This window comes from Cervus elaphus, chromosome 4, assembly GCF_910594005.1.
Source record: "Cervus elaphus chromosome 4, mCerEla1.1, whole genome shotgun sequence".
NCBI lineage: Eukaryota > Metazoa > Chordata > Mammalia > Artiodactyla > Cervidae > Cervus > Cervus elaphus.
In genome coordinates, this window is record NC_057818.1 from 17,611,724 (window position 1) to 17,634,581 (window position 22,858).

A 22,858-nucleotide genomic window follows, 5' to 3' on the forward strand; every position below is an offset into this window, starting at 1 on the left:
TTTTAAATTTGATGTTGCTTCTATTATATAAGCTGCCTCATATGTAAACTTTAAATATCAAATAAAGAAATACAAAAAAAAAAAAAAAAGAAATACAATAATAAATAGAAAACAACTCTGTCTAACCTTAAAATTAAAAATAGAATTTTTTTTTTTATTTTTAAGAGTTCACAGAACAGTTTACAGTAAGTGAAATGTTGTAAGAATTAATTTCATAAGCAACTTTAAAATCAAAATAAAATCCAAAGTAGTAACTGTATCCTTGTGACTTTTATGTCTCTATTAGCATTTTGACTAAATGTAGTTCATAATAGTGAAGATGAGCAAGTAAATAAATTCTGCTGGTTTGGTGGTTTAGTGCTAAGTCATGCCCAACTCTTGGGATCCCATGAGCTGTAGCCCACCAGGCTCCTCTGTCCCTGGGATTCTTCAGGTGAGAATACTATAGTGGGTTGCCATTTCTTTCTCCAGAGGATCTTCCTGACCCAGGGATTGAACCATGGTCTCCTGCATCGCAGGCAGATTCTCCACCGACAGAGCTATGAGGAAGTCCTAATAAATTCTAGTGTTTGGAAGTAATATAAGTTTAGTCCAATTTTTCTTTTCAGCTGATTACAGAAGTGCAAATTGTACGTCTTAACTCTATCACAAGTTCTGCTGCACATATCAGAAAACTCACAAACATGTATTTTGTTGTTTGTAAATACCTTGTCATCTTTACTGTTCTTACCAAAGAGCAAGTATTAAATATTTCTCATGTACTATCAGTGGTAATAGTATGTTTTTTACATTATTATGTCCCATCCTTGTGTATTTCTTTATGCCTGTATAATCTACCTCAGTATCCAACTGGCAGGCTAGTTAAATGCCTAACTTCCAGAAATGGCAACAATGAAGAATAGTGAAGAGGATAGGAAAAAGAGGTGAGATTTGCCTTATCAGAAGGATTGGAGCAGTCACAGTGAGAGCAGGGACACACTTTGTTTCCTGTGGCCTGGCTAAGTGGGCAGGGCGATATGCTTGGTTGATATTACTTACTTCAACCGGAAACTATTACCTTTTTTCCTACCATTTTTTCCACTAAGAGACATTAAAGTCACTCTGTAAGGATTCATCAGTATTGTTTTGCAAGCCAGCCTTGGCAGAAAGACTTTAATTTTTGGTTATTTCCGTCTAACTTTTTCATCTCTATACTTGTGATAACCCTTGTAGGCAGTCTTTCAAAGGAGTACATCAGGAGAAAGATACTGAAATATTTGGGTGCAGTAGCTTCCCTACTTTAAATCTTCGTTGCTGTAACTATGTTTCTCCCTGTGCCCTGGCTGTACAGCCCCTCTTTTGAGACAAAACGTGGGTAAATGGAGACACTTTCTTTCCAGATGCTGAGCTTTCCTGTCTCTGTCTGTTATTCAGTTTTCACCAAAGGATTTAAGCATAAAGTATAGGAATCTGCTGTGTAAAACTAATTCCCTAGCTTTTCCTAATGGTGTGTAGAGTTCTGATTCCCTAAGGCACAGTGTTATTTCCAGAGTTTTCTTCAATTTGCATAACTGGTTTATCTGAGTTCTTTCCTCAGAATAACAGAAATGAAATGAGATGACACTATAAAAGTACTAAAAGCTTCTCAAATTAAAGAGTAAAATTATTTACACATAAAATGATTAAATATTTTAGGCATTTCCAGGCATATAACTACCAGGCACACAAACAGTGCTCAATAAATACTTTCCTAAATAAACATAATAAAGCTGTTTCTGTAATAAAAACATATTTTATGAACAGCATTTAAGTATCTTATTAAAGAATAGATTCTTCTGAAATCTGTTGAATAAAGTGTGTTCTCTAATATGCTAGTATAATTAAGTTATAATTAACTGTGTCTCTGTATTTAAAAGTCAGGTATTTCTCTATCCCTTCTAATTACAAGGGAATGACTACAAAATAAATGTAATAGGTAAAAAATACTTGTCTTTCGTGGGAAATGAGCATTTATATAATCACAGCTCATTTCTTAAAATGAATTTTTATCCTATTTATTTTTTCATATATCTATTATTAAGAAAATACTAATGTGACAGCTGCTACTCATCAATCTCATTTGGTAAGAACCTAAGTTTATTTTCATGCTTTACTACCTTACCACATATGCAAGAGCAGGCCTCATTTTAACAGTCTAATCGTGTCACATAATCTTGATGGAGGTAATTCTATCAGAAGTTCAGGAAATTTAAATGGCCGTTTTCATTCCTCTTTGGATGGGTCAGTGCTGTTAAGGGCATTGCAATGAGAAGCACAAGGTGATTTTATCTTGAGTTACTGATTCATGCTTCCCTTGTTTTGTTTCAGGTGGATCATCCATGCTATGGAGTATGAACTACAAATCCGTGGTGGAAACAAGCCAGCCAGAGACTTATATCAGCTGTCACCTAGTGAAGTAAAACAGCTGCTATTGGATATTCTCCAGCCTCAACAGAATGGAAGGTAATGAGGGTCCTTTGTTACCTACAGGACACTCTGGATTTACAATAACATTTTATATGTGTGTGTGTGTGTGTGTGTGTGTGTGTGTGTGTGTGTGTGTGTGTGTGTATGAAATCAGTAAGATGTTAATAAGAAATAAGATGTAGCAAAGTGTGAATACTAGATGGGCAGCATACATAGAGATACTAATTAAAATGTCTATCTTCAGTTGTAATTTTGCACTGATTTGAATTTTATACTTTTTCCAGGTATACTTTGTAATAACTTTTATTATTTTGTGTAGAATATAATACTTCATTCTACTTTGGTCAGTTCCCTTTCTGACCTTTGGTAGCACTCACCATCTCCTCCCAACATTTTGGCACACAAGTTTGGGTTTGATAATGTTAGTTAAATTCTTGCTTGTAACTCTGTCTCTTTAAGTAGACTATAATCTTCTTTAGAATAAACTGTCTTAGACGTAACTTGTACCAACCTTAGAATATAAGTAAAGCAAATACTTTGGATTGCTTTGAATTGAAGAGTTATTTTTATTACACAAACAGTTCTAATATAATTACTTAGACAAACAGTTATTGAGCGCTATTTGTGTGCCTGGTACTTTCCAAAATGATATAGTTATATGCCTAGAAATACCTAGGAAAGAAGTCTTCTGCAAAAGTAGATGTGAACAAATAGAAAAGCATCCTTTTTCTTAAACAGGAAGACTTTAAAGATGTCTAACAATTCCAATAAAATTCCAACAAGCTGTTTTATGGCGTTAGACCAGTAAATACTAAACTTCCTATGAGAAAACAAGCATGCAAGAATAACCAGAAAAACATAAAGACTTCCCCTAAGAGAGACAGTTAAAATATTTAACAGCCTTTATAATTAAAATAATATGATGCTGGTACATGAACAGAAAAAGAAAACTATTGAACAGAATAGAAAGTCCAGAAGTAGACCCCCAGTCACATCTGAAAATTTTGTGTGTGATAGAGGTGACATCTCATATCATTGGGTCAAGGATGGACTTTTTAAATAACTAGTGATGTGACAACTGGATAACCACATGGAAAAGATAAAATAATATCCATACTTTGTACTGTACTTAAGAATAAGCTCCAAACATATTAGTGATCTAAACACTTAAAAAAATGAAACTGTGCTAGTGCTAAAGGCTTCCCAGGTGGCTCAAGTGGTAAAGAATCCATCTGCCAGACGTGAGGGTGATCTGGTTGCGACATCTGTCACCCCATTGATCGCCAGGGTTGACTCGGCTGATCTGGCTGGCTAGGCGGGTGTCCCCTTCCTCCCTCACCGCTCCATGTGTGTCCCTCCCGAAGCTGCGCGCTCAGTCGAAGAGGACGACCATCCCCGATAGAGGAGGACCGGTCTCCGGTCAAGGGTATACGAGTAGCTGCGCTCCCCTGCTAGAACCTCCAAATAGGCTCTCAAGAATCCATCTGCCAATGCCTGTGCCAATCTACCTGCCTGTGGAGTGCAGGCGGGAGACATGGGTTCAATTCCTGGGTCGGGAAGATGCCCTGAAGGAGAAAATGGTGACCCACTCCAGTATTCTTGCCTGGGAAATCCCACAGACAAAGGAGCCTGGTGGGCTATAGTCCATGGGATCACAAAAAATTGGACATGACTTAGCTGGAAGAAGACATGGGTAAATTCCTCTGTAACCTTGGTATGAGAAAGACTTTCTAACTATGACTCAAACCCAGGGCCAATAAAAGATTAATAAAACTATATAAAAATTAAAAACAGCATTTTTCATAGGAAAAAAAAAGGCAATGCCAAAAGACAACTGAGAAGCTGGAGCAAGGCATGTGTTACAGAGTTAACACTAACTTAAAAATTGAGGGATAGGGAGGAGCCAAGATGGCGGAGGAATAGGACGGGGAGACCACTTTCTCCCCTACAAATTCATTGAAAGAACAATTGAACGCAGAGCAAACTTCACAAAACAACTTCTGATCGCTAGCTGAGGACATCAGGCGCCCAGAAAAGCAGCCCATTGTCTTCAAAAGGAGGTAGGACAAAATATAAAAGATAAAAGGAGAGACAAAAGAGCTAGGGACGGAGACCCGTCCTGGGAAGGGAGTCTTAATAGAGGAAGTTTCCAAACACCAGGAAACCCTTGCAGTGGTGGGTCTGGGGGAAGTCTTCGCATCTCGGAGGGCAACCTAACTGGGAGGAAAAATAAATAAAACCCACAGATTACGTGCCTAAAAGCAACTCCCAGCAGAAAAGTAGCCCAGACGCCTGCATCCGCCACCAGCAAGTGGGGGCGGAACGGAGAGGAGCGGGCGGCATTGCTTAGGGTAAGGACCAGGCCTGAGTGCCCTGAGGGCAATCGGAGGGAGCTTTTATGAGATACCAACTTAAACTGTGGGACAGCAAAAGAGAGAGAGAAAATTAACCAGCCCGAACACACTGCCGGCCGTTCGCAGAACAAAGGGTCTGAGCAAGTCCAGAGAAGAGCTAGCCGGGCTGCGGACCGGCCCAGCCCCGCCGGAGGCAGGAGGCAGGGGGGAGGGGAAAGGGGAAAACTCGGCCCCAAAGACGGCACCCCTACCACACTGCAAACAGGCCTCCAGTTTCTAACCAAAGACTTCCTGAGATTCTGGATGGTTGACAACCGCCGGGAGGGTCACGGCTAAACACAAGGCACACGCACTGGACCAGCGCGGGCGGAAACTGAGACTGGGGCCGCAGAGGGGAGAAGGCGCACCGCACCCGCGGAGAGTGCGCCTGTCAAGCTCCTGGCTGCCTGAGCTGCTCTGGCCGGGGAAGGCACAAAACGCAGGTGCAACCAAGTCTGCGCTTTTGTGGAATACCCGAAAACTGGAACCACACGCAACGCAGGGCACGCTCCATATAGAGCAGCCAGGAGCCTGAGCAGCGTAGACGGGGAAAGCAGCGCCCCTCCCTACCCGCAGCGCGGACTGAACTAGCGAACCTGAAAAAGAGACCACCTCTGCCCACCTGTGTCAGGGCGGAAATTAGGCACTGAAGAGACCAGCAAACAGAAGCCAAATAAACAAAGGGAACCGCTTCAGAAGGGACCGGTGCAACAGATTAAAATCCCTGTAGATAACACTGACTACACTGGAAGGGGCCTGTAGAGATAGAGAAGTGTAAGCTGGAACGAGGAGCTATCTGAAACTGAACCGAACCCACACTGACCGCAACAGCTCCAGAGAAATTCCTAGATATAGTTTTACCTTTTTTTTAAAATTAAAAAAAAAAACAAACAGTTTTTTTCTTTTCTTTTCTTTTTCATTTTTTTCTCCTTTATTTTCTTTTAAAATTCCCTATTACTCCCCCATTACTCCTTAACTTTCATTTTTGTAGATTTTTATGATTTTATTAATTAGGAAAAAATTTTTTTTCTTGTTTTTTTTCTTCTTTTCTTTTTTTCTTTTTCTCATTTTCTTTTAAAGTCCTCTATTACTCCTCTACTACTCCTTAATTTTCATTTTCATTTCACTATAACCTTGCAAAAAAAAAAGAGAGAAGCCCTATTTTTAAACTGAACTTCATATATATTTCTAAAAGTTTTTGTTTTTGTTTTTAACATTGTATTTTTAAGAGTCTAACCTCTACTCTAGATTTTTAATCTTTGTTTTTCAGTATGTGATATAAATTTTGGACATTTAAGAATCCAATATTCAGTTCCCATTTTTATTCAGGAGTGTGTTGGTTACTCTCTCCCACTTTTGACTCTCCGTTTTCTATCTCAGAACACCTCTATTTCCTCCTTTCCCCTTCTCTTCCCAATCCAATTCTGTGAATCTTTGTGGGTGTCTGGGCTACAGAGAACACTCTGGAAACAGACAACTGCGTAGATCTGTCTCTCCCCTCTTGAGTCCCCCTTTTTCTGCTCCTGCTCATCTCTATCTCCCTCCTCCCTCTCCTCTTTTTCATGTAACTCTGTGAACCTCTCTGGGTGTCCCTCACGGTGGAGAATCTTTTCATCATTAACCTAGAAGTTTTATTATCACTGCTGTATAGTTGGAGAAGTCTTGAGACTACTGGAAGAATAAAACTGAAATCCAGAGGCAGGAGACTTAAGCCGAAAACCTGAAAACACAAGAAAACTCCTGACTACACGGAACATTAAGTAATAAGAGACCATCCAAAAGCCTCCATACCTACACTGAAACCAACCACCACCCAAGAGCCAGTAAGTTTCAGAGCAAGACATACCACGCAAATTCTCCAGAAACGCAGGAACATAGCCCTGAAAGTCAACATACAGGCTGCCCAAAGTCACAGCTAACACATAGACACATCTCAAAACTCATTACTGGGCACTCCAGTGCACTCCAGAGAGAAGAAATCTAGTTCCATGCACCAGAACACCGACGCAAGCTTCCCTAACCAGGAAACCTTGACAAGCCAATCGTCCAACCCCACCCACTGGGTGAAACCTCCACAATAAAAAGGAACCACAGACCTCCAGAATACAGAAAGCCCACTCCAGACACAGCAATCTAAACAAGATGAAAAGACAGAGAAATACCCAACAGATAAAGGAACATGAAAAATGCCCACCAAATCAAACAAAAGAGGAGGAAATAGGGAATCTATCTGAAAAAGAATTTAGAATAATGATAATAAAAATGATCCAAAATCTTGAAAACAAACTGGAGTTACAGATAAATAGCCTGGAGACAAAGATTGAGAAGATGCAAGAAATGTTTAATAAGGACCTAGAAGAAATAAAAAAGAGTCAATTAAAAATGAACAATGCAATAAATGAGATCAAAAACACTCTGGAGGGAACCAAGAGTAGAATAACAGAGACAGAAGATAGGATAAGTGAGGTAGAAGATAAAATGGTGGAAATAAATGAAGCAGAGAGGAAAAAAGAATCAAAAGAAATGAGGACAACCTCAGGGACCTCTGGGACAATGTGAAATGCCCCAACATTCGAATCATAGGAGTCCCAGAAGAAGAAGACAAAGAGAAAGGCCATGAGAAAATACTCGAGGAGATAATAGCTGAAAACTTCCCTAAAATGGGGAAGGAAATAGCCACCCAAGTCCAAGAAACCCAGAGAGTCCTAAACAGGATAAACCCAAGGCGAAACACCCCAAGACACATATTAATCAAATTAACAAAGATCACACACAAAGAACAAATATTAAAAGCAGCAAGGGAGAAACAACAAATAACACACAAAGGGATTCCCATAAGGATAACAGCTGATCTATCAATAGAAACCCTCCAGGCCAGAAGGGAATGGCAGAACATACTTAAAGTAATGAAAGAGAGTAACCTACAACCTAGATTACTGTACCCAGCAAGGATCTCATTCATATATGGGGAACAATTCAAAAGCTTTACAGACAAGGAAAAGCTGAGAGAATTCAGCACCACCAAACCAGCTCTTCAACAAATGCTAAAGGATCTTCTCTAGACAGGAAATGCAGAAAGGTTGTATAAACGTGAACCCAAAACAACAAAGTAAATGGCAATGGGACCATACCTATCAATAATTACCTTAAATGTAAATGGGTTGAATGCCCCAACCAAAAGACAAAGACTGGCTGAATGGATACAAAAACAAGACCCCTATATATGCTGTCTACAAGAGACCTACCTCAAAACAAGAGACACATACAGACTAAAAGTGAAGGGCTGGAAAAAACTGGGAAGACCCAGAGGGATCTGGTAGAGAGGGAGATGGGAGGGGGGATTGGAATGGGGAATACATGTAAATCCATGGCTGATTCATGTCAATGTATGACAAAACCCACTACAATATTGTAAAGTAATTAGCCTCCAACTAATAAAAATAAATGAAAAAAAAAATTGAGGGATAAAGCACAAACATACCTAAGTGAAAAATGGAGGAAAATATGATTGATCAATTCATTTAAAATATTAAAAATGGACCTTAAATATTTGGAGAGATGTCACACTAACTCATAATTAGAGAAACGTAAATTAAAACACATCGAGATACCATTTCTCATCTATCAGACTGGCAAAGTGAAAGAGAATGGGGAACATTTGCTGACGCCGTGGAGAAAACAGATACTCCCATATACAGCTGATGAGTACAACCCTTCTATATGAGAGTTTGATAATATCTAAGAAAAAGTCTCCATGTGCACTTACGCTTTGACCCAGCAGTCTCAGTCTCATTTTTAAGGACCCACCCTGGAGGTTTGCCTCCAACAATGTGAGGATACATGCACAAGGTTATTCATTGCATCATCTATAATTGCAAATTTTGGAATGCCCATGACCTAAGTCCCCATCCATGCGGAATTATTTGAATAAATTGTGGTAAATGTCCACACAAAGGAGTATTATGAAGCTGTGAAAAAAGAATGAGTGTGGTCTCTACTGATAGGGGATAATCTCTAGGCTGTACTGTTACTTGAGAATAGCAAAGTACAAAAGAGTATAGTACTCTCCTCTTCATGTAAGAAAGAAGAGGAAGTCTGCTCCTTTTTGCAGGAGAAATACAGGAAGGCTAAATCAGAAACTAGTGAAATCGGTTACCTTCAGAGAGTGGGTGGGAACAGGGTGGAAAGAATGAAAAAAATAGATCCAGAGCAATAGCGTTGAGGGGAGAGCAATACTTCAAATTCAGACTATTTGAATAGCTCTGACTCTCCAACTTCAGTGATATTTCTAAAACATAAATAATTATTCCCCAAACATAAATCATTAATGAAAATTAATCCATGTGTGGAAGATACCAAAAATATAATATACACAGTAACAATTGACCCTAACCATATTATGAATGAATAATATTACCACACTGAAGGGGGAGGGGAAGACAAGAATTAACCAGATTTCTGGGTATTGCAATGTACCTTTGGAAAACATTGACTAGACATTTGGAAAGCTAAACAAAAAAAGAACCGCACACAAATCCTGGACTCTGTATAGTAATTTTATTTTTCCCCACAGAGGTAAGAATTAGCAGTTCTGGAATTTATACACACATGCATAGTGTTATATATTGGGTTGGCTGAATAGTTCGTTCGAGTTTTTCCATGACATCTTATAGAGAAACCCATACAAATTTTTTGGTCAACCCAATATATGGCACATATACATACACACCCTGAGATTAAATAAATAATTCAATATATTGCAGCTAATTTGAGCCAGATTTTTTTCAGTGTTGAAATATATAGTTACAAATAAGGAAAGGAGAATGGCTAGAATATACCCTGTGGTATTTGATTGGAATTGGAAGTATCACTGTGAATTCACAGGTTTTTTTTTTTTTTAAACTAGTTGGAGGCTAATTACTTTACAATATTGTAGTGGTTTTTGCCATACATTGACATGAATCAGCCATGGATTTACATGTGTTCCCCATCCCGATCCCCCCTCCCACCTCCCTCCCCACCCCATCCCTCTGGGTCTTCCCAGTGCACCAGGCCCAAGCACTTGTCTCATGCATCCAACCTGGGCTGGTGATCTGTTTCACCATAGATAATATACATGTTTCGATGCTGTTCTCTCGAAACATCCCACCCTCACCTTCTCCCACAGAGTCCAAAAATCTGTTCTGTACATCTGTGTCTCTTTTTCTGTTTTGCATATAGAGTTATCGTTACCATCTTTCTAAATTCCATATATAGGTGTTAGTATACTGTATTGGTCTTTATCTTTTTGGCTTACTTCACTCTGTATAATGGGCTCCAGTTCCATCCATCTCATTAGAACTGATTCAAATGAATTCTTTTTAATGGCTGAGTAATATTCCATGGTGTATATGTACCATAGCTTCCTTATCCATTCATCTGCTGATGGGCATCTAGGTTGCTTCCATGCCCAAGCTATTATAAACAGTGCTGCGATGAACATTGGGGTGCACGTGTCTCTTTCAGATCTGGTTTCCTCAATGTGTATGCTCAGAAGGAATTCACAGTTTTTACAAAGATGGATAGATAGAGAAATAAATGAGAATGTGTCTATGTATATGGGAGCATACATCCTTATCTTTCCTAACTGTCCACTAAGAGAACCTAGAAGCAATGAAACCGCAACAGCAGTGAGCAAACCTGGCACCCAGATACTGATCTCCACATAACACTTTCTAATGGAAAGAACCAGGATTCCTTGGAGAAGTAGTTGATTCCAGGGCTGGGGCAGAAAAAACACAAGATGAACCTTACTTTCTGTAAGAAAATGCTCCAAAAACTATAGAGGTGTGTTAGAAGGATGCCAGAGACAATGTGAAGGAGGAGCAATGACCAAAGCTGGGACAATTTGAGCAACAAAATAATGATACTATTCGATTACATCCAGTAGAATAAAGATCCATAAGTGCATGCTGATATAAATAAATGGGAGAGAAGGGACTCTTTTTACAATAGAATTTCAATTAATAAGTGTAGGTGGAGTGAAAAGACAGCCCTCAGATTGGGAGAAAATAATAGCAAATGAAGAAACAGACAAAGGATTAATCTCAAAAATATACAAGCAACTCCTGCAGCTCAATTCCAGAAAAATAAATGACCCAATCAAAAAATGGGCCAAAGAACTAAACAGACATTTCTCCAAAGAAGACATACAGATGGCTAACAAACACATGAAAAGATGCTCAACATCACTCATTATTAGAGAAATGCAAATCAAAACCACAATGAGGTACCGTTACACGCCAGTCAGGATGGCTGCTATCCAAAAGTCTACAAGCAATAAGTGCTGGAGAGGGTGTGGAGAAAAGGGAACCCTCTTACACTGTTGGTGGGAATGCAAACTAATACAGCCACTATGGAAAACAGTGTGGAGATTTCTTTAAAAACTGGAAATAGAACTGCCATATGACCCAGCATTCCCACTTCTGGTCATACACACTGAGGAAACCAGATCTGAAAGAGACACGTGCACCCCAATGTTCATCGCAGCACTGTTTATACTAGCCAGGACGTGGAAGCAACCTAGATGCCCATCAGCAGATGAATGGATAAGGATGCTGTGGTACATATACACCATGGAATATTACTCAACCGTTAAAAAGAATTCATTTGAATCAGTCCTAATGAGATGGATGAAACTGGAGCCCATTATACAGAGTGAAGTAAGCCAGAAAGATAAAGAACATTACAGCATACTAACACATATATATGGACTTTAGAAAGATGGTAACGATAACCCTATATGCAAAACAGAAAAAGAGACACAGAAATACAGAACAGACTTTTGAACTCTGTGGGAGAAGGTGAGGGTGGGATGTTTTGAAAGAACAGCATGTATATTATCTATGGTGAAACAGATCACCAGCCCAGGTGGGATACATGAGACAAGTGCTCCGGCCTGATGCACTGGGAAGACCCAGAGGAATCGGGTGGAGAGGGAGGTGGGAGGGGGGATCAGGATGGGGAATACGTGTAAATCTATGGCTGATTCATATAAATGTATGACAAAACCCACTGAAATGTTGTGAAGTAATTAGCCTCCAACTAATAAAAAAAAAAAAAAAAAGTGTAGGTGGAATGATGATAATGTAGGTGGAATAATGATCACCATTAGACAAGTACAACAATAACTATTGCAGGTGAGAACCCCTAAATTTAGTGGGTGGAAGTATGATGAGAAATGGGAATTTGTATGATTTCAGAGTATTTCCACTCAAGATACTTTTTAATTGCAAAAGGAAAAATTGTAACTTTACAGTGAAGAAACCCAGCAAGACTCCACCTTAACCAAATGATCAAGGTTAGCATCATCAGTAGTAAGATACGTCAACATTACATACCCTCTGATACGATGTGCTGAGAAAGGATACAGCCATTTCTGGGTATTGCAAAACAATGCATAACCTGAGTTTAATCATGAGAAAACATCTGACAAACCTAAATTGAGGTACATTCTACAAAATAACTGACATTTCTAAAATGTCAAAGTCGTGAAAGATAAAGATTGAGGAACTGTCACAGATTAGAAGAGCCTAAGGAGACCTGGACACTAAATGCAGTGTGGGGTCCTGGATGGGACACAGGACCAAAACAGGGAAATTTGCTGTGAAATTGGCAAAATTTGAGTAAGGTCCATAAGATTAGTAGTATTCTACCAATATTTATTTCCTGGTTTCGATAGTTGTAGTATTGATTATGTAAAATGACAGAAAGTAGAGGAGGCTGAGTAGAGGAACTTTTTTTTTTTTTTTTTGCTTTTCTGTAAACCTAATTTTTTTCTAAGTAAAAAGTCAAAAGATAAAAATAAGAAAATTCTTCTAAAATAATTCCTGCTCTGTGAATATTCACACATTTCTACCTTTTATGTTGTTCTAAGCAAACATCTTCCTTTTATAGTCTTAACCATGACTTCACAGAACTCTGAAAACATCTTTTTTTGTTGTTGCCAAACAAAGGAAGGAAGGGGAAGAATCACATGCAAAATATTCAGTTTGCATACCCATTATCCAAAATAAAACATCACAAAGGAACCTTTTTGGCTTTTTTCTTTATCATAGCACTGAACCCAGTCACACAAATCTGGGCCTACCAAAAGAAGCTATACATCCAAAAGAGATGCCTCCTCACTTGTGTAGTGATGTAACTTCTCGATCCTCTTTCACCAGAACAAAAATGTCTTTTTCGGATCACTGTATCCTGCATAATGAGTTTCACACCTAGAAATATCGTTGATCGTTACTTGTGGTTGATGACACATTTTACTCTGCTGCCTGTTTTAATACCAAGTATAAAAAAATTATATTTGTCCCTATCTTCAGCTTTTGTGATAATATACTACTATGTCATTTGTTTATTCTTTTCAGATATTGCAAATTCTGTCTCTTTAGCAGTTTGTGATTGAAGTAACTATTATATTTTTAAGATTCAAAACAAATTCATTAAAATAATAGGTCTAGAATTTTAACTCTTCATTAATTATTATGACGTGTAAGATTTGGTAGCTGATTTTTTAGCACTGGTACTTTGGCTGTATTTAAATAGAAAATTAAATATAAGGTTTAAATTAACATATAAGGTTTAAAATAAGGTAATTTCATTAGATGGGCTTCCCTGGTAGCTCAGTGGTAAAGAATCAACTTGCCAATGCAGACCTGGGTTTGATACCTGGGTCATAAAGATCCCCTGGAGAAGGAAATAGCAACTCACTCCAGTATTCTTACCTGCGAAATCCCATGGACAGGCTAGAGTCCCTGAGGTCCCAAAAGAGTCAGACACAACTTCGTGACTAAACAACAGTTTCATTAGATACATCCTGCTTTTTTGAGCACTCACCCACTTATCAGGTGGTTATTAAGCACCTTTCTTGGAGAGGTATATAGGAGTAATCAAACTATATATACAATGCCCATGTCTTCATGGAACTTACATTTTATTGCACATGAGGACCAAGTGAACTTATTTTGAAACTGACTCTTGCTGTGTTTTTAAGTTGAACTGCTTTGCGTGTTAGAAACTCATTTGATCACATAGTGAATTGTAAGAAACTTACTAGAGAATAACATTTTGCCTGTTAAATTTTTTAAAATCTTAGGGATTTTCTCCTTTCCTGCAAGTTCTGTTTTCACAATGAAATATTTAATAACCTCTATAACACATGGTAGATATGCATCATTGATGGATTTTGGCTTTTATTGCTCACTCTGTTGGAACAATTAGTCCATATAAAAGCACTGCTTTTTGCCAGAACAAGCTTGTTTTTCAACACTGAGGCATTTTCTTGTGGTCTACAGATGTTGGCTGAACAGGCGTCAGATCGACGGCTCTTTGAACAGAACCCCGCCTGGGTTCTATGACCGAGTGTGGCAGATCCTAGAGCGCACGCCCGATGGCATTGTTGTAGCCGGGAGGCATTTGCCCCAGGTACAGCCCCACTGTGTCTGTGTCCGTAAAAGGGACTTCTAAGGAGACCTAAAGCGAAAAGAAGACAGCAGAGGGTGAGATGGTCAGACAGCATCACAGACTCAATGGATGTGAGTCTGAGCAAACTCCAGGAGATAGTGAAGGACAGGGAAGCCTGGTGTGCTACTCTCCATGGGGTCTCAAAGAGTCGGACAGGACTTAGTGACTGAGCAACTACAAAGGAGCAGAGAGTTCTTTGCTTCTCTGCTTTGCAAATGACCTTTCTACTTATTTCATTTTCTAAGAATATTTAGGTACTTGAGAGGAGAAAATAAGAAGCCTGATCAAGTGGATTAGAAATAATAGCAATGATGGTAGAAATATCACCAAGTGCAATAGGCCAGTGGCAGGGAACCTCACAAACAGGAAAACATATGTTCAAAAACCAAATCAGTCTTAAGAAACAAGGTGGTTTAGTAATGCTGTCGCTAGAAATTACTAATTAAGAGTTGGATTGAACATGAAAAGTACAGTAACTTTTAGGTCATTAGACAATCACTGATCTGAATGAATTAGTATTCCCTTCTTCAAATGGTTTTCCAGGTTCTATCAACTGGCCAGCCTCTCTAATTCTTTAATTTAATTCTGACACCTAAATCATTCTGCTTATGCACAAACATGAATAATTAGGCCTTCTAGAAATGGAGTACTGTATCTGTTTATAGTGTTGAAACATCAGCCAAATTCTTTGTGATAAAGGTCTTTATCAAAGTATTTTTTTTTATTGAAGTATAGTTGATATACAATGTGAGTTTCAGGTATACAACATAGTGATTCAATATTTCTATAGATTATATTCCATTTAAAGTTATTGTAAAATATTGACTATATTCCCTGTACTGTAGCATATTTATTCATTTTGTGCATAGTTTGTGCCTCTTAGTCTCCCACACCTGTCCTGCCCCTCTACTCTTCCCTCACCCCACTGGTAACTACTAGTTTGATTTCTATATCTGTGAAAATAAAATATTCTTAAAACACACACCTATACTCATTTTGTTGATATGTACATAGGGTATTTCTGAAAGAACCCACAAGAAATCAATAGCATTCTTTTCTTTGCCTTTGGGGAAAGGGACTGTGGTCTATGGTACAGTTTGGGCTTTTCACTGATAATCCTTTTTAACCTTTCAGATTTTTTAACTTTGTGAATCTACTATTTTTTTTAAAAAATGAATAAGAACTTTTTAAAAGTATTTTTTATGCTGTTCACAGACTGTTGATTGGTTTTTGTTGGTTGTCAGTATAGGTGCTCCAGTCCTTTCCAAGGTGGTCTCTGTGACCATTGTATGGAGCGCCTCTGTCTCCTGTGGGCAGGGAACCCACTTCAACTGTTCGTGTCCTGCTTCTTCTAATAGGCCTTGTGTCTGAGTACAGTGGACTGTTGCAACCTTCTGTTGCTTCTTTCCCAGCCTCCACTAATACCTACCAGACTTTATTTTAATTATCTGATCACCTGGGCATATTCTCTCCTTGCTGACAACGTGTTAAGTATTTTTAAGTGCCAGGCACTTTTCTAAGTGCTCCTTTAATCCTTAGAACCATCTTTTGCGGTAGGTACTGTATTACTGCCATTTGACAGACGAGGAGACTGAAACACAGCTCAGTGGTTTTCCCAAAGTCATACATCTAGGAAGCACCTGACCTAGTGTGACCTCCTTCCCAGTAGTTTGGCTTCTGAGCCTTTTCTCTTAACTTCTCTGCTACACTTTCCACTTGTTTCAGAGACTGGAAAATAAGGTAGCCTGATAACTCTTCTCTAGATTTAATTATCATATTGCATACTAGCCATGCTGACTTTTCAAATGAGATATATTAAAAGGACATTGATGTGAACCCATGAAAAGATCTTCCTTTCCTTCTGTAACCCCATTCATCTCATTGCTAGACATCTAAACAGTTACAATTGCAGGCATATCTCAAATAGTGCAAGTTTGGTTCCAGATGATCACAGTAAAACAAATTACATAATTTTTTTCTGGTTATTCAGTTCATATTAAAGTTATGTATACACTATACTGTAGTCTGCTAGGCATGCAATAGCATTATATCTAAGAAAACAATGTACATACCTTAATTTAAAAGTACTTTATTGCTAAAAATTGGTAACCATCATCTAAAAACACGGGGCTACCAGAAACTTTCAATTTGTAAAATGAACAACAACAAAAATCTACAAAGTGCAGTAGAGTGAACCACAATAAAACAAGGTATGCCTGCACCAGCTTCATTTTTCCCTAAATTAGGTATGCCTGTAATCATTGACAGTATGTTGGATTGTATTGAATACAAAATACAATAGGTGGACCATATTGAATATAGGACTGAAGCATTATTACACCAAGCAAAATAATATTGCTGTCACTTAATTGAAAGGAGACAATGGGCTCAGTCCCATTTTGAATAGTAAGTAGATACACATGTTCTAGGGTATGAGTAATTTCACTGTAGATCATGCTCTGAGGTAAAGGCAAATAAGTATGACTCATCATCTCTTCATCATTATTAACCAGGTAATAATTCTGGTTACTCCATCTGCTTTCTGTCATTCAAGCCTAACATTTAGAGCCTTTCCTTCCATCCTTTGAAGGTTATCCACCATGCCAAGATTTGTTATTTGTTTGAGTTTATTTTCTGCTTTCATTTGGTTTGTGGAAAGTTTATGGAAGATTTTACAATACTCTTGTTTTAAATGAAATATAAAGAGTAGATTAGAGAAAATTTTTTGTTTTGCTTTTTTCTGTTTGCTTACCATTTCTTCACATGATATTGTTTCACTTATTTGTATGCATTTTTATGCTGCCAGCTCAGAAGGACCTGCCACAGAAATGATGTTAATTCAGTAGCAAGTGACTTAGATGCTGAAGTATGATAGCAAGCGTAACTTGTTGTGTTAATTCCGAAAGCAATATGTATTCTTATGTGTTGTTCAATTTTTGTCCATTCCTTTTGTGTATTGAAGTAGTTTTTTAATACAGTCTCTTTTCCCTCAATACATTAATATAGGAAAGATAGCTATTAAAACAGGAGGTTTAATTTATCATAAGAGTCAGCTGGTTAGCTTAAGTAGTTTGACATATATAAAATCCAGTCATATAGCTGAAAATGCTCTCTAAGGTTTTGTAGAAGCTGAAGAAGATACTAGCGAATGAAATTTTCCTGTTAAGTGGGAACCAGAGTGTGACAATGCAGCATTTTAATGTTGAGTTATTTTTTTCAGCAACCAACCCTGTCAGATATGACCATGTATGAGATGAATTTCTCTCTCCTTGTTGAAGACATGTTGGGAAATATTGACCAGCCAAAATACAGACAGATTGTCGTGGAGGTTTGTATTTAACAATGTAGATTGCTGAAGAAGTGCTTTCTATCTGCTCCCTGAAAACCAGTATATAGGAAACTGCTTAAGAGGCCAGGAATTCACTCCTCACCTAACCCAGATCTCCAGTTGAGTCCTGGAGGAGATGGCCATCCTTGACCCTTGAGTTGAGGCACATGAACAATTCAAACATCTTAAACCCATCAGGGTAGAAAGACTGACTGGCCAACTTTCTCAGCTACACACTCACCCCCACAGTAAGTGCGTCAACAGTACCATAAAAGAGAGGACTTGACCTTTTTCTGTTTGTCTTATTTGCATTTTTTCCTGTTTACCGAAATGACTCATGACTATTGTAGAAAAGTTCAATAGTTGTGAAAATTATAGAAAAGAAAACAAAAATATATCTCTGTATCCACTAGCTATAGATCATCACTATTATTTTGAGGGACACCTTTCCAGACATCTATGTGAACAGAGAAAGTGTGTAATTTTGTATATCATCATTGCTGCATATAAAGTTAAATGCTAAAATACACACACCTGTGCATGCACATGAACACATACTTTTTTGCCATTTTAAAGTATTACATCAAATACATAGAGATTCCCTTGAATGGATATAATGTATAGCTCATCCTCGCTTTGTTTCTCTGAGAATGTCTCCATCAGAATCTGCGTTTCTTGAGGGTGGATAATATGTCCTATTGATACAGAAGCTCTCAGTGAGTGCTGAACTGGTTGTGGCACCTCCTAAAATCCAACGTGTCTGGAGCTACGGTCAGCTGAGTGAGATTCAGCCTCATCTGTGATAAGCCAGAATTTGGGTTAGAGTATCAGCCAATCAGTTTCATAGCTTGTGGGAATGAGACAGAGACTGGGGTCAAGAAAAGATGGGATTTTTAGAAGAGTGATTGCCTTCTTTGTACTGTTAACCTTTTGGTATCTCATGCCTATAGATGCCCCTAACATGTGGTCATTCTCTTTGCAGAAGAAATTTACCTTTAGAACTTGAGCAAAACCAAATTCTTTTGGATAAAGCTCTGCCCCAAGGTCTCCCACATTGTGACTCCTGGATTTTTTCCTAGTGTTTCCTTTGGTTCTCTCAGGTACTAATTGGGAAACATTTCAATAAAGTATATCAGAAAGATTCCCAGGTTGGAAATTATGTCTTTATCCTGTTCCATGTACAAACTAGGAACCATAATCATCATCAGAAAGTCTTTACCAAGCATTATGTACTCAGATACAATTTTGCTTATTACAGTTTGTCATATAAAATGAACATTACTACTTAGGATAAATGTATAGGGTAGCCAAACAATAGGATGATGCCTTAAACTAAGATAGCTTATACAAACCAAATAGTGCTCATACCATAAAGAATCACACTTAAGTTTGTTGTTTAAAACATAACTATCGGGGCCCCGCCCCCGCCCGCTGTGCGCGCGCTGGCCGGGCAGCATGGCGGCGGCGGCGGGCGCCCCCCCCAAAAAAAACAAAAAAAAAAACCATAACTATCCCCTGAGAAATACTGTGATGTCAGAGAATTATACTCATTTTGGCGTGCTAGACTTCAAGTCATTTGATCGTGAGCCTAGATCCAAATTCTGCACTGTACTCATCTGCCTTGCTTTCTGAGGCAGCCTCTGCACCACTGGACCCTGTTTTGGTACACCAAACAGTGGCTTGCCTGCCACCAAGCATGAAGGTCTAAAGACTAGAGAGAGTTCAGACACTTTGGATACTATGGGGCACTGTGTACTGTTGACAGAAAAGTCATTTTTCTAAGTTATCAATTTTATTTAAGTGAGAAACATTTTCACATAGCTACAGGGATACAGACAATGAAAAAAAAGAGATTTCCAAACAGAACTCATGCTATTAATTTTCACAGTTAGGAAGATTCCATCTATAGATGATCCTAACACCTATCATTGTACAGAACAGGCTGTGGAATACAAGGACCATCCATCAGTCTGAGCAAAGAATGAAAACATATGCAGACTATGTCGCTTTTATGGTTCATATAATTGGCTTTCAATGTCTGTCTCTTCTAGTTACTAATGGTCGTATCCATTGTACTGGAAAGGAACCCTGAGCTAGAATTTCAAGACAAAGTAGATCTTGACAAACTGGTGAAAGAAGCATTTCATGAATTTCAAAAAGATGAGAGTCGACTAAAGGAAGTTGAAAAACAAGTAAGTGGAGAAAATAGCTTTTTGTAGAATTTTTTTTCTCAATTCTTCAAAGTATCCCTAAATCCCTTATCATTTAACTTACAAAACAGATATACAGAGTATGAAACAAGAGGAAGTCTGATTTATTTGAGGAATTAATGTTACTTTTTAGTCAATTATTAGTCATTTCTGCTAAGAAGTTCTGACTAGAAAGATATCTAAGAGATTAATTTCCTTTATGTAGTTAGCAGTTAAAATGTGTTTTACCAGAAAGCAGCCATGGATTCCAGAAGGCTATAAAATTAAATTCTGGGAGGATGGGAATGAGTAACAGGCTACATTGGTGCTGTGTACTACCTAATATAGCTCCTTCCAGGCTGTCTGTTTAATATTTTATTCTCAACCATAAAAAGGTTCCCTAAGTAAATAAAAATTATCAGCAAAAAGGAGAATACTGAAAATGTCTGTCTTTGTTTTATATGCTGAGAAGATGCCTCAGGAAAATAAAAGAAAAACTCAAGAAGCTCATATTTTCCACAAGGAAATCTTCCTGTGAATTTATTTTTCCCTCTCGGCTGACACTGATTTTACCTGTCAACTCTTTACAAACAAAAACTCAGATGACTCACTTACTATTTTCCTTTGTAGGATGACATGACTTCCTTTTACAACACTCCCCCTCTGGGAAAAAGAGGAACATGCAGCTATTTGACGAAGGTTGTGATGAATCGGCTGCTGGAAGGAGAAGTCAAGCCAAGCAATGATGACCCGTGTCTGGTTAGCTAGTGAGGAAGGTGGTAGAGACTTTGTTAAGACAGGTTTTCCAGCAGTGCGTTGTTTGTGTTGAAGCTTAATCAAGGCAGCCATTAATGTGTGGGCTGACCATGCTGATGAATTGGTCACCACACCCTTGGTGGAATTATTGGACTTCTTGCATGCCATAACCAATCTAATGGTAAGAAATGCTTGTAATCAAGTGAAAATAAGTTCTCATGATTATGCCAGCTACAGTAATAATCTACTGAGCAGTAGTAATAGTTTATTAATTGAAAGTTTACCACTGCATGTTTTCTGATTACATAACTCTTCAAATGGAGCCTTTGCTCATTTTGGATTAAACTCCCACCTTACTGCCAATTAAATGAATTTTCCAACTAATAATGCATACCGGGAATGAAAGTATATTGAAAAAATGGTGAATTCTCTTTAAGTAACTTGCTTCTAGAACAAGATATTAATATGCATCATAAAAGCAAAATCAACCAGCTGGTATTTTGATTCTCAAACTGCATTACTGGTAATATTTTAGAATACAGAGCTATTGTACAATTTTTACCTTGTAAACATTATTATGGTTTTGTATTTGTGCTAACTGTAGGGGTTGGGCTAAAGTAATAACTCTATACCTTATCAAATATTTTCTTTGCGCCCTTAGTAAAGATAAATATAGATTGTTAACCTAGTTTGTACTCATATAAACAAAATTAAAAATCATTAAATTTTATTTCTGAATTAATGAATATATCTGAATACATTCTTTGTTCTCATTATTCACAGTATTGAATTTATTACTCCTGAATATTTTCATTTGATTGGGAGATGAAAGAGCATCTGTGGTACCTACCATTACACATATTTTGTTACCAAATTTACTTAAGCTAATGTTAATAAAAATATAAAGTATGTTAAACATTTAAATTTCATCAGTTTATTTCCTTACTAAATGTTACAATGAAGCCCATTAATTTGAGCCCTGACCCCAAAGGGAGTCATTTTTCTCGCTAGTCTTATGGGAATTTCACCTGAAAAGTCAAACTTGTCACGAAAAATGCAGCCCATTTATAAAATCTTGAAAGGATCTAAGACAGAAAGGACAAGTAGCTTAAGTGATAAGTCAGGTTGATATCAAATAAATGGATACAGGAGCACATGAAAAAATCTGAAATGGGCACATTCCCCATAACTTTGAGGTACACTTGCAAAGAGTGTGCAGGTTGGCAAAACTGAGAAAAATGAGGTAAAATCTGACCTTATAGAACTTTTTTGTTTTGAAAAATTAGGGAGAAAAATATTTTCAGAATCTGTTTTGTGTTAAGTGATTCACATGAATTATACTATCAAATTTGTATACTGATGATATGAGACAGAAATTGTTATCCTAGTTTTACAGTTAAGAATACTGAGGTCCAAGGGCTTCCCTGGTGGTCCAGTGGTTAAGAATCCACCTTGCAATGCAGAAGACAAGGGTTTGATCCCTGGCTGGGAAACTAAGATCCCCATGCACCACAACTCCAGAGCCCACGTGCTGCCACCGCTGAGCCCACAGGCCACAGCTGGAGAGCCCGCCTGACGCAATGGAGAGCCTGTGTGCCACAGCTAAGATCCCATGCAGCTAAATAAATGAATAGTAAGAAATAAATTATACTGTCCAGATCATGTAATAAATTCCTCCACTTTTATGGTATGAAAAGAATTGAGATTTGTGTCTACAGTACAGAATCTATGTACTTTTAACTAATATTATAGAATCTATGTACATTTCATTAATCTACTACAGACTATGATTTTTCTTCTCTTTAATGGGACTGTAATATTAGAATGCCACATTTCCAGGTAAAATTCACAAGAGAGAAGCCAGAAGTAGTTGATTCAGACTATGGGAAATGACCCAGTTTAGGAGGAGTTCTCCTAGGTTCTTCAAGAATTCTGGCTTTACGCTATCTTTTCTGATTGCACTGTCTCTGATTCCAAACCAATCACTGGTTTCTGTCCAGAACCATCATCTTACTGGATTACAAACCACTTCTGCAAGTTGTAAATACTATAAGTGCTCATTGCTCAAAGAGAATTCCTCACTAGTCATTCGAATTGTTTTTAATTGATTCAAAGAAATTGATGAAATAAAGAACATGAATCTGGCTCTAAAGAAAATTCCACTAGTAACATAATAGGAAATAAAAGTGGTATCATTAAAATAAGTTTTATCTCCGATGGTCAATCATTTAAAAGAGGTAGAACAACTT

The 22,858-nt window shown here is 37.9% G+C and overlaps 1 protein-coding gene across 4 annotated transcripts in view; it reads left to right on the forward strand.

Moving 5' to 3' along the window:
- The window catches only part of PHKB (phosphorylase kinase regulatory subunit beta), a 225,342-nt gene extending 203,987 nt beyond the window's left edge, over positions 1-21,355 (forward strand). For all 4 annotated transcript variants that reach the window (XM_043898383.1, XM_043898384.1, XM_043898385.1 and 1 more), the window contains 5 exons: positions 2,347-2,481; positions 14,168-14,297; positions 17,557-17,664; positions 19,716-19,856; positions 20,484-21,355. In XM_043898383.1, the coding sequence (XP_043754318.1) occupies positions 2,347-2,481; positions 14,168-14,297; positions 17,557-17,664; positions 19,716-19,856; positions 20,484-20,621 (652 nt within the window). In that variant the 3' untranslated portion in view covers positions 20,622-21,355. The remainder of the gene's footprint in view (positions 1-2,346; positions 2,482-14,167; positions 14,298-17,556; positions 17,665-19,715; positions 19,857-20,483) is intronic.
- The last annotated feature ends 1,503 nt before the right edge of the window (positions 21,356-22,858 follow it).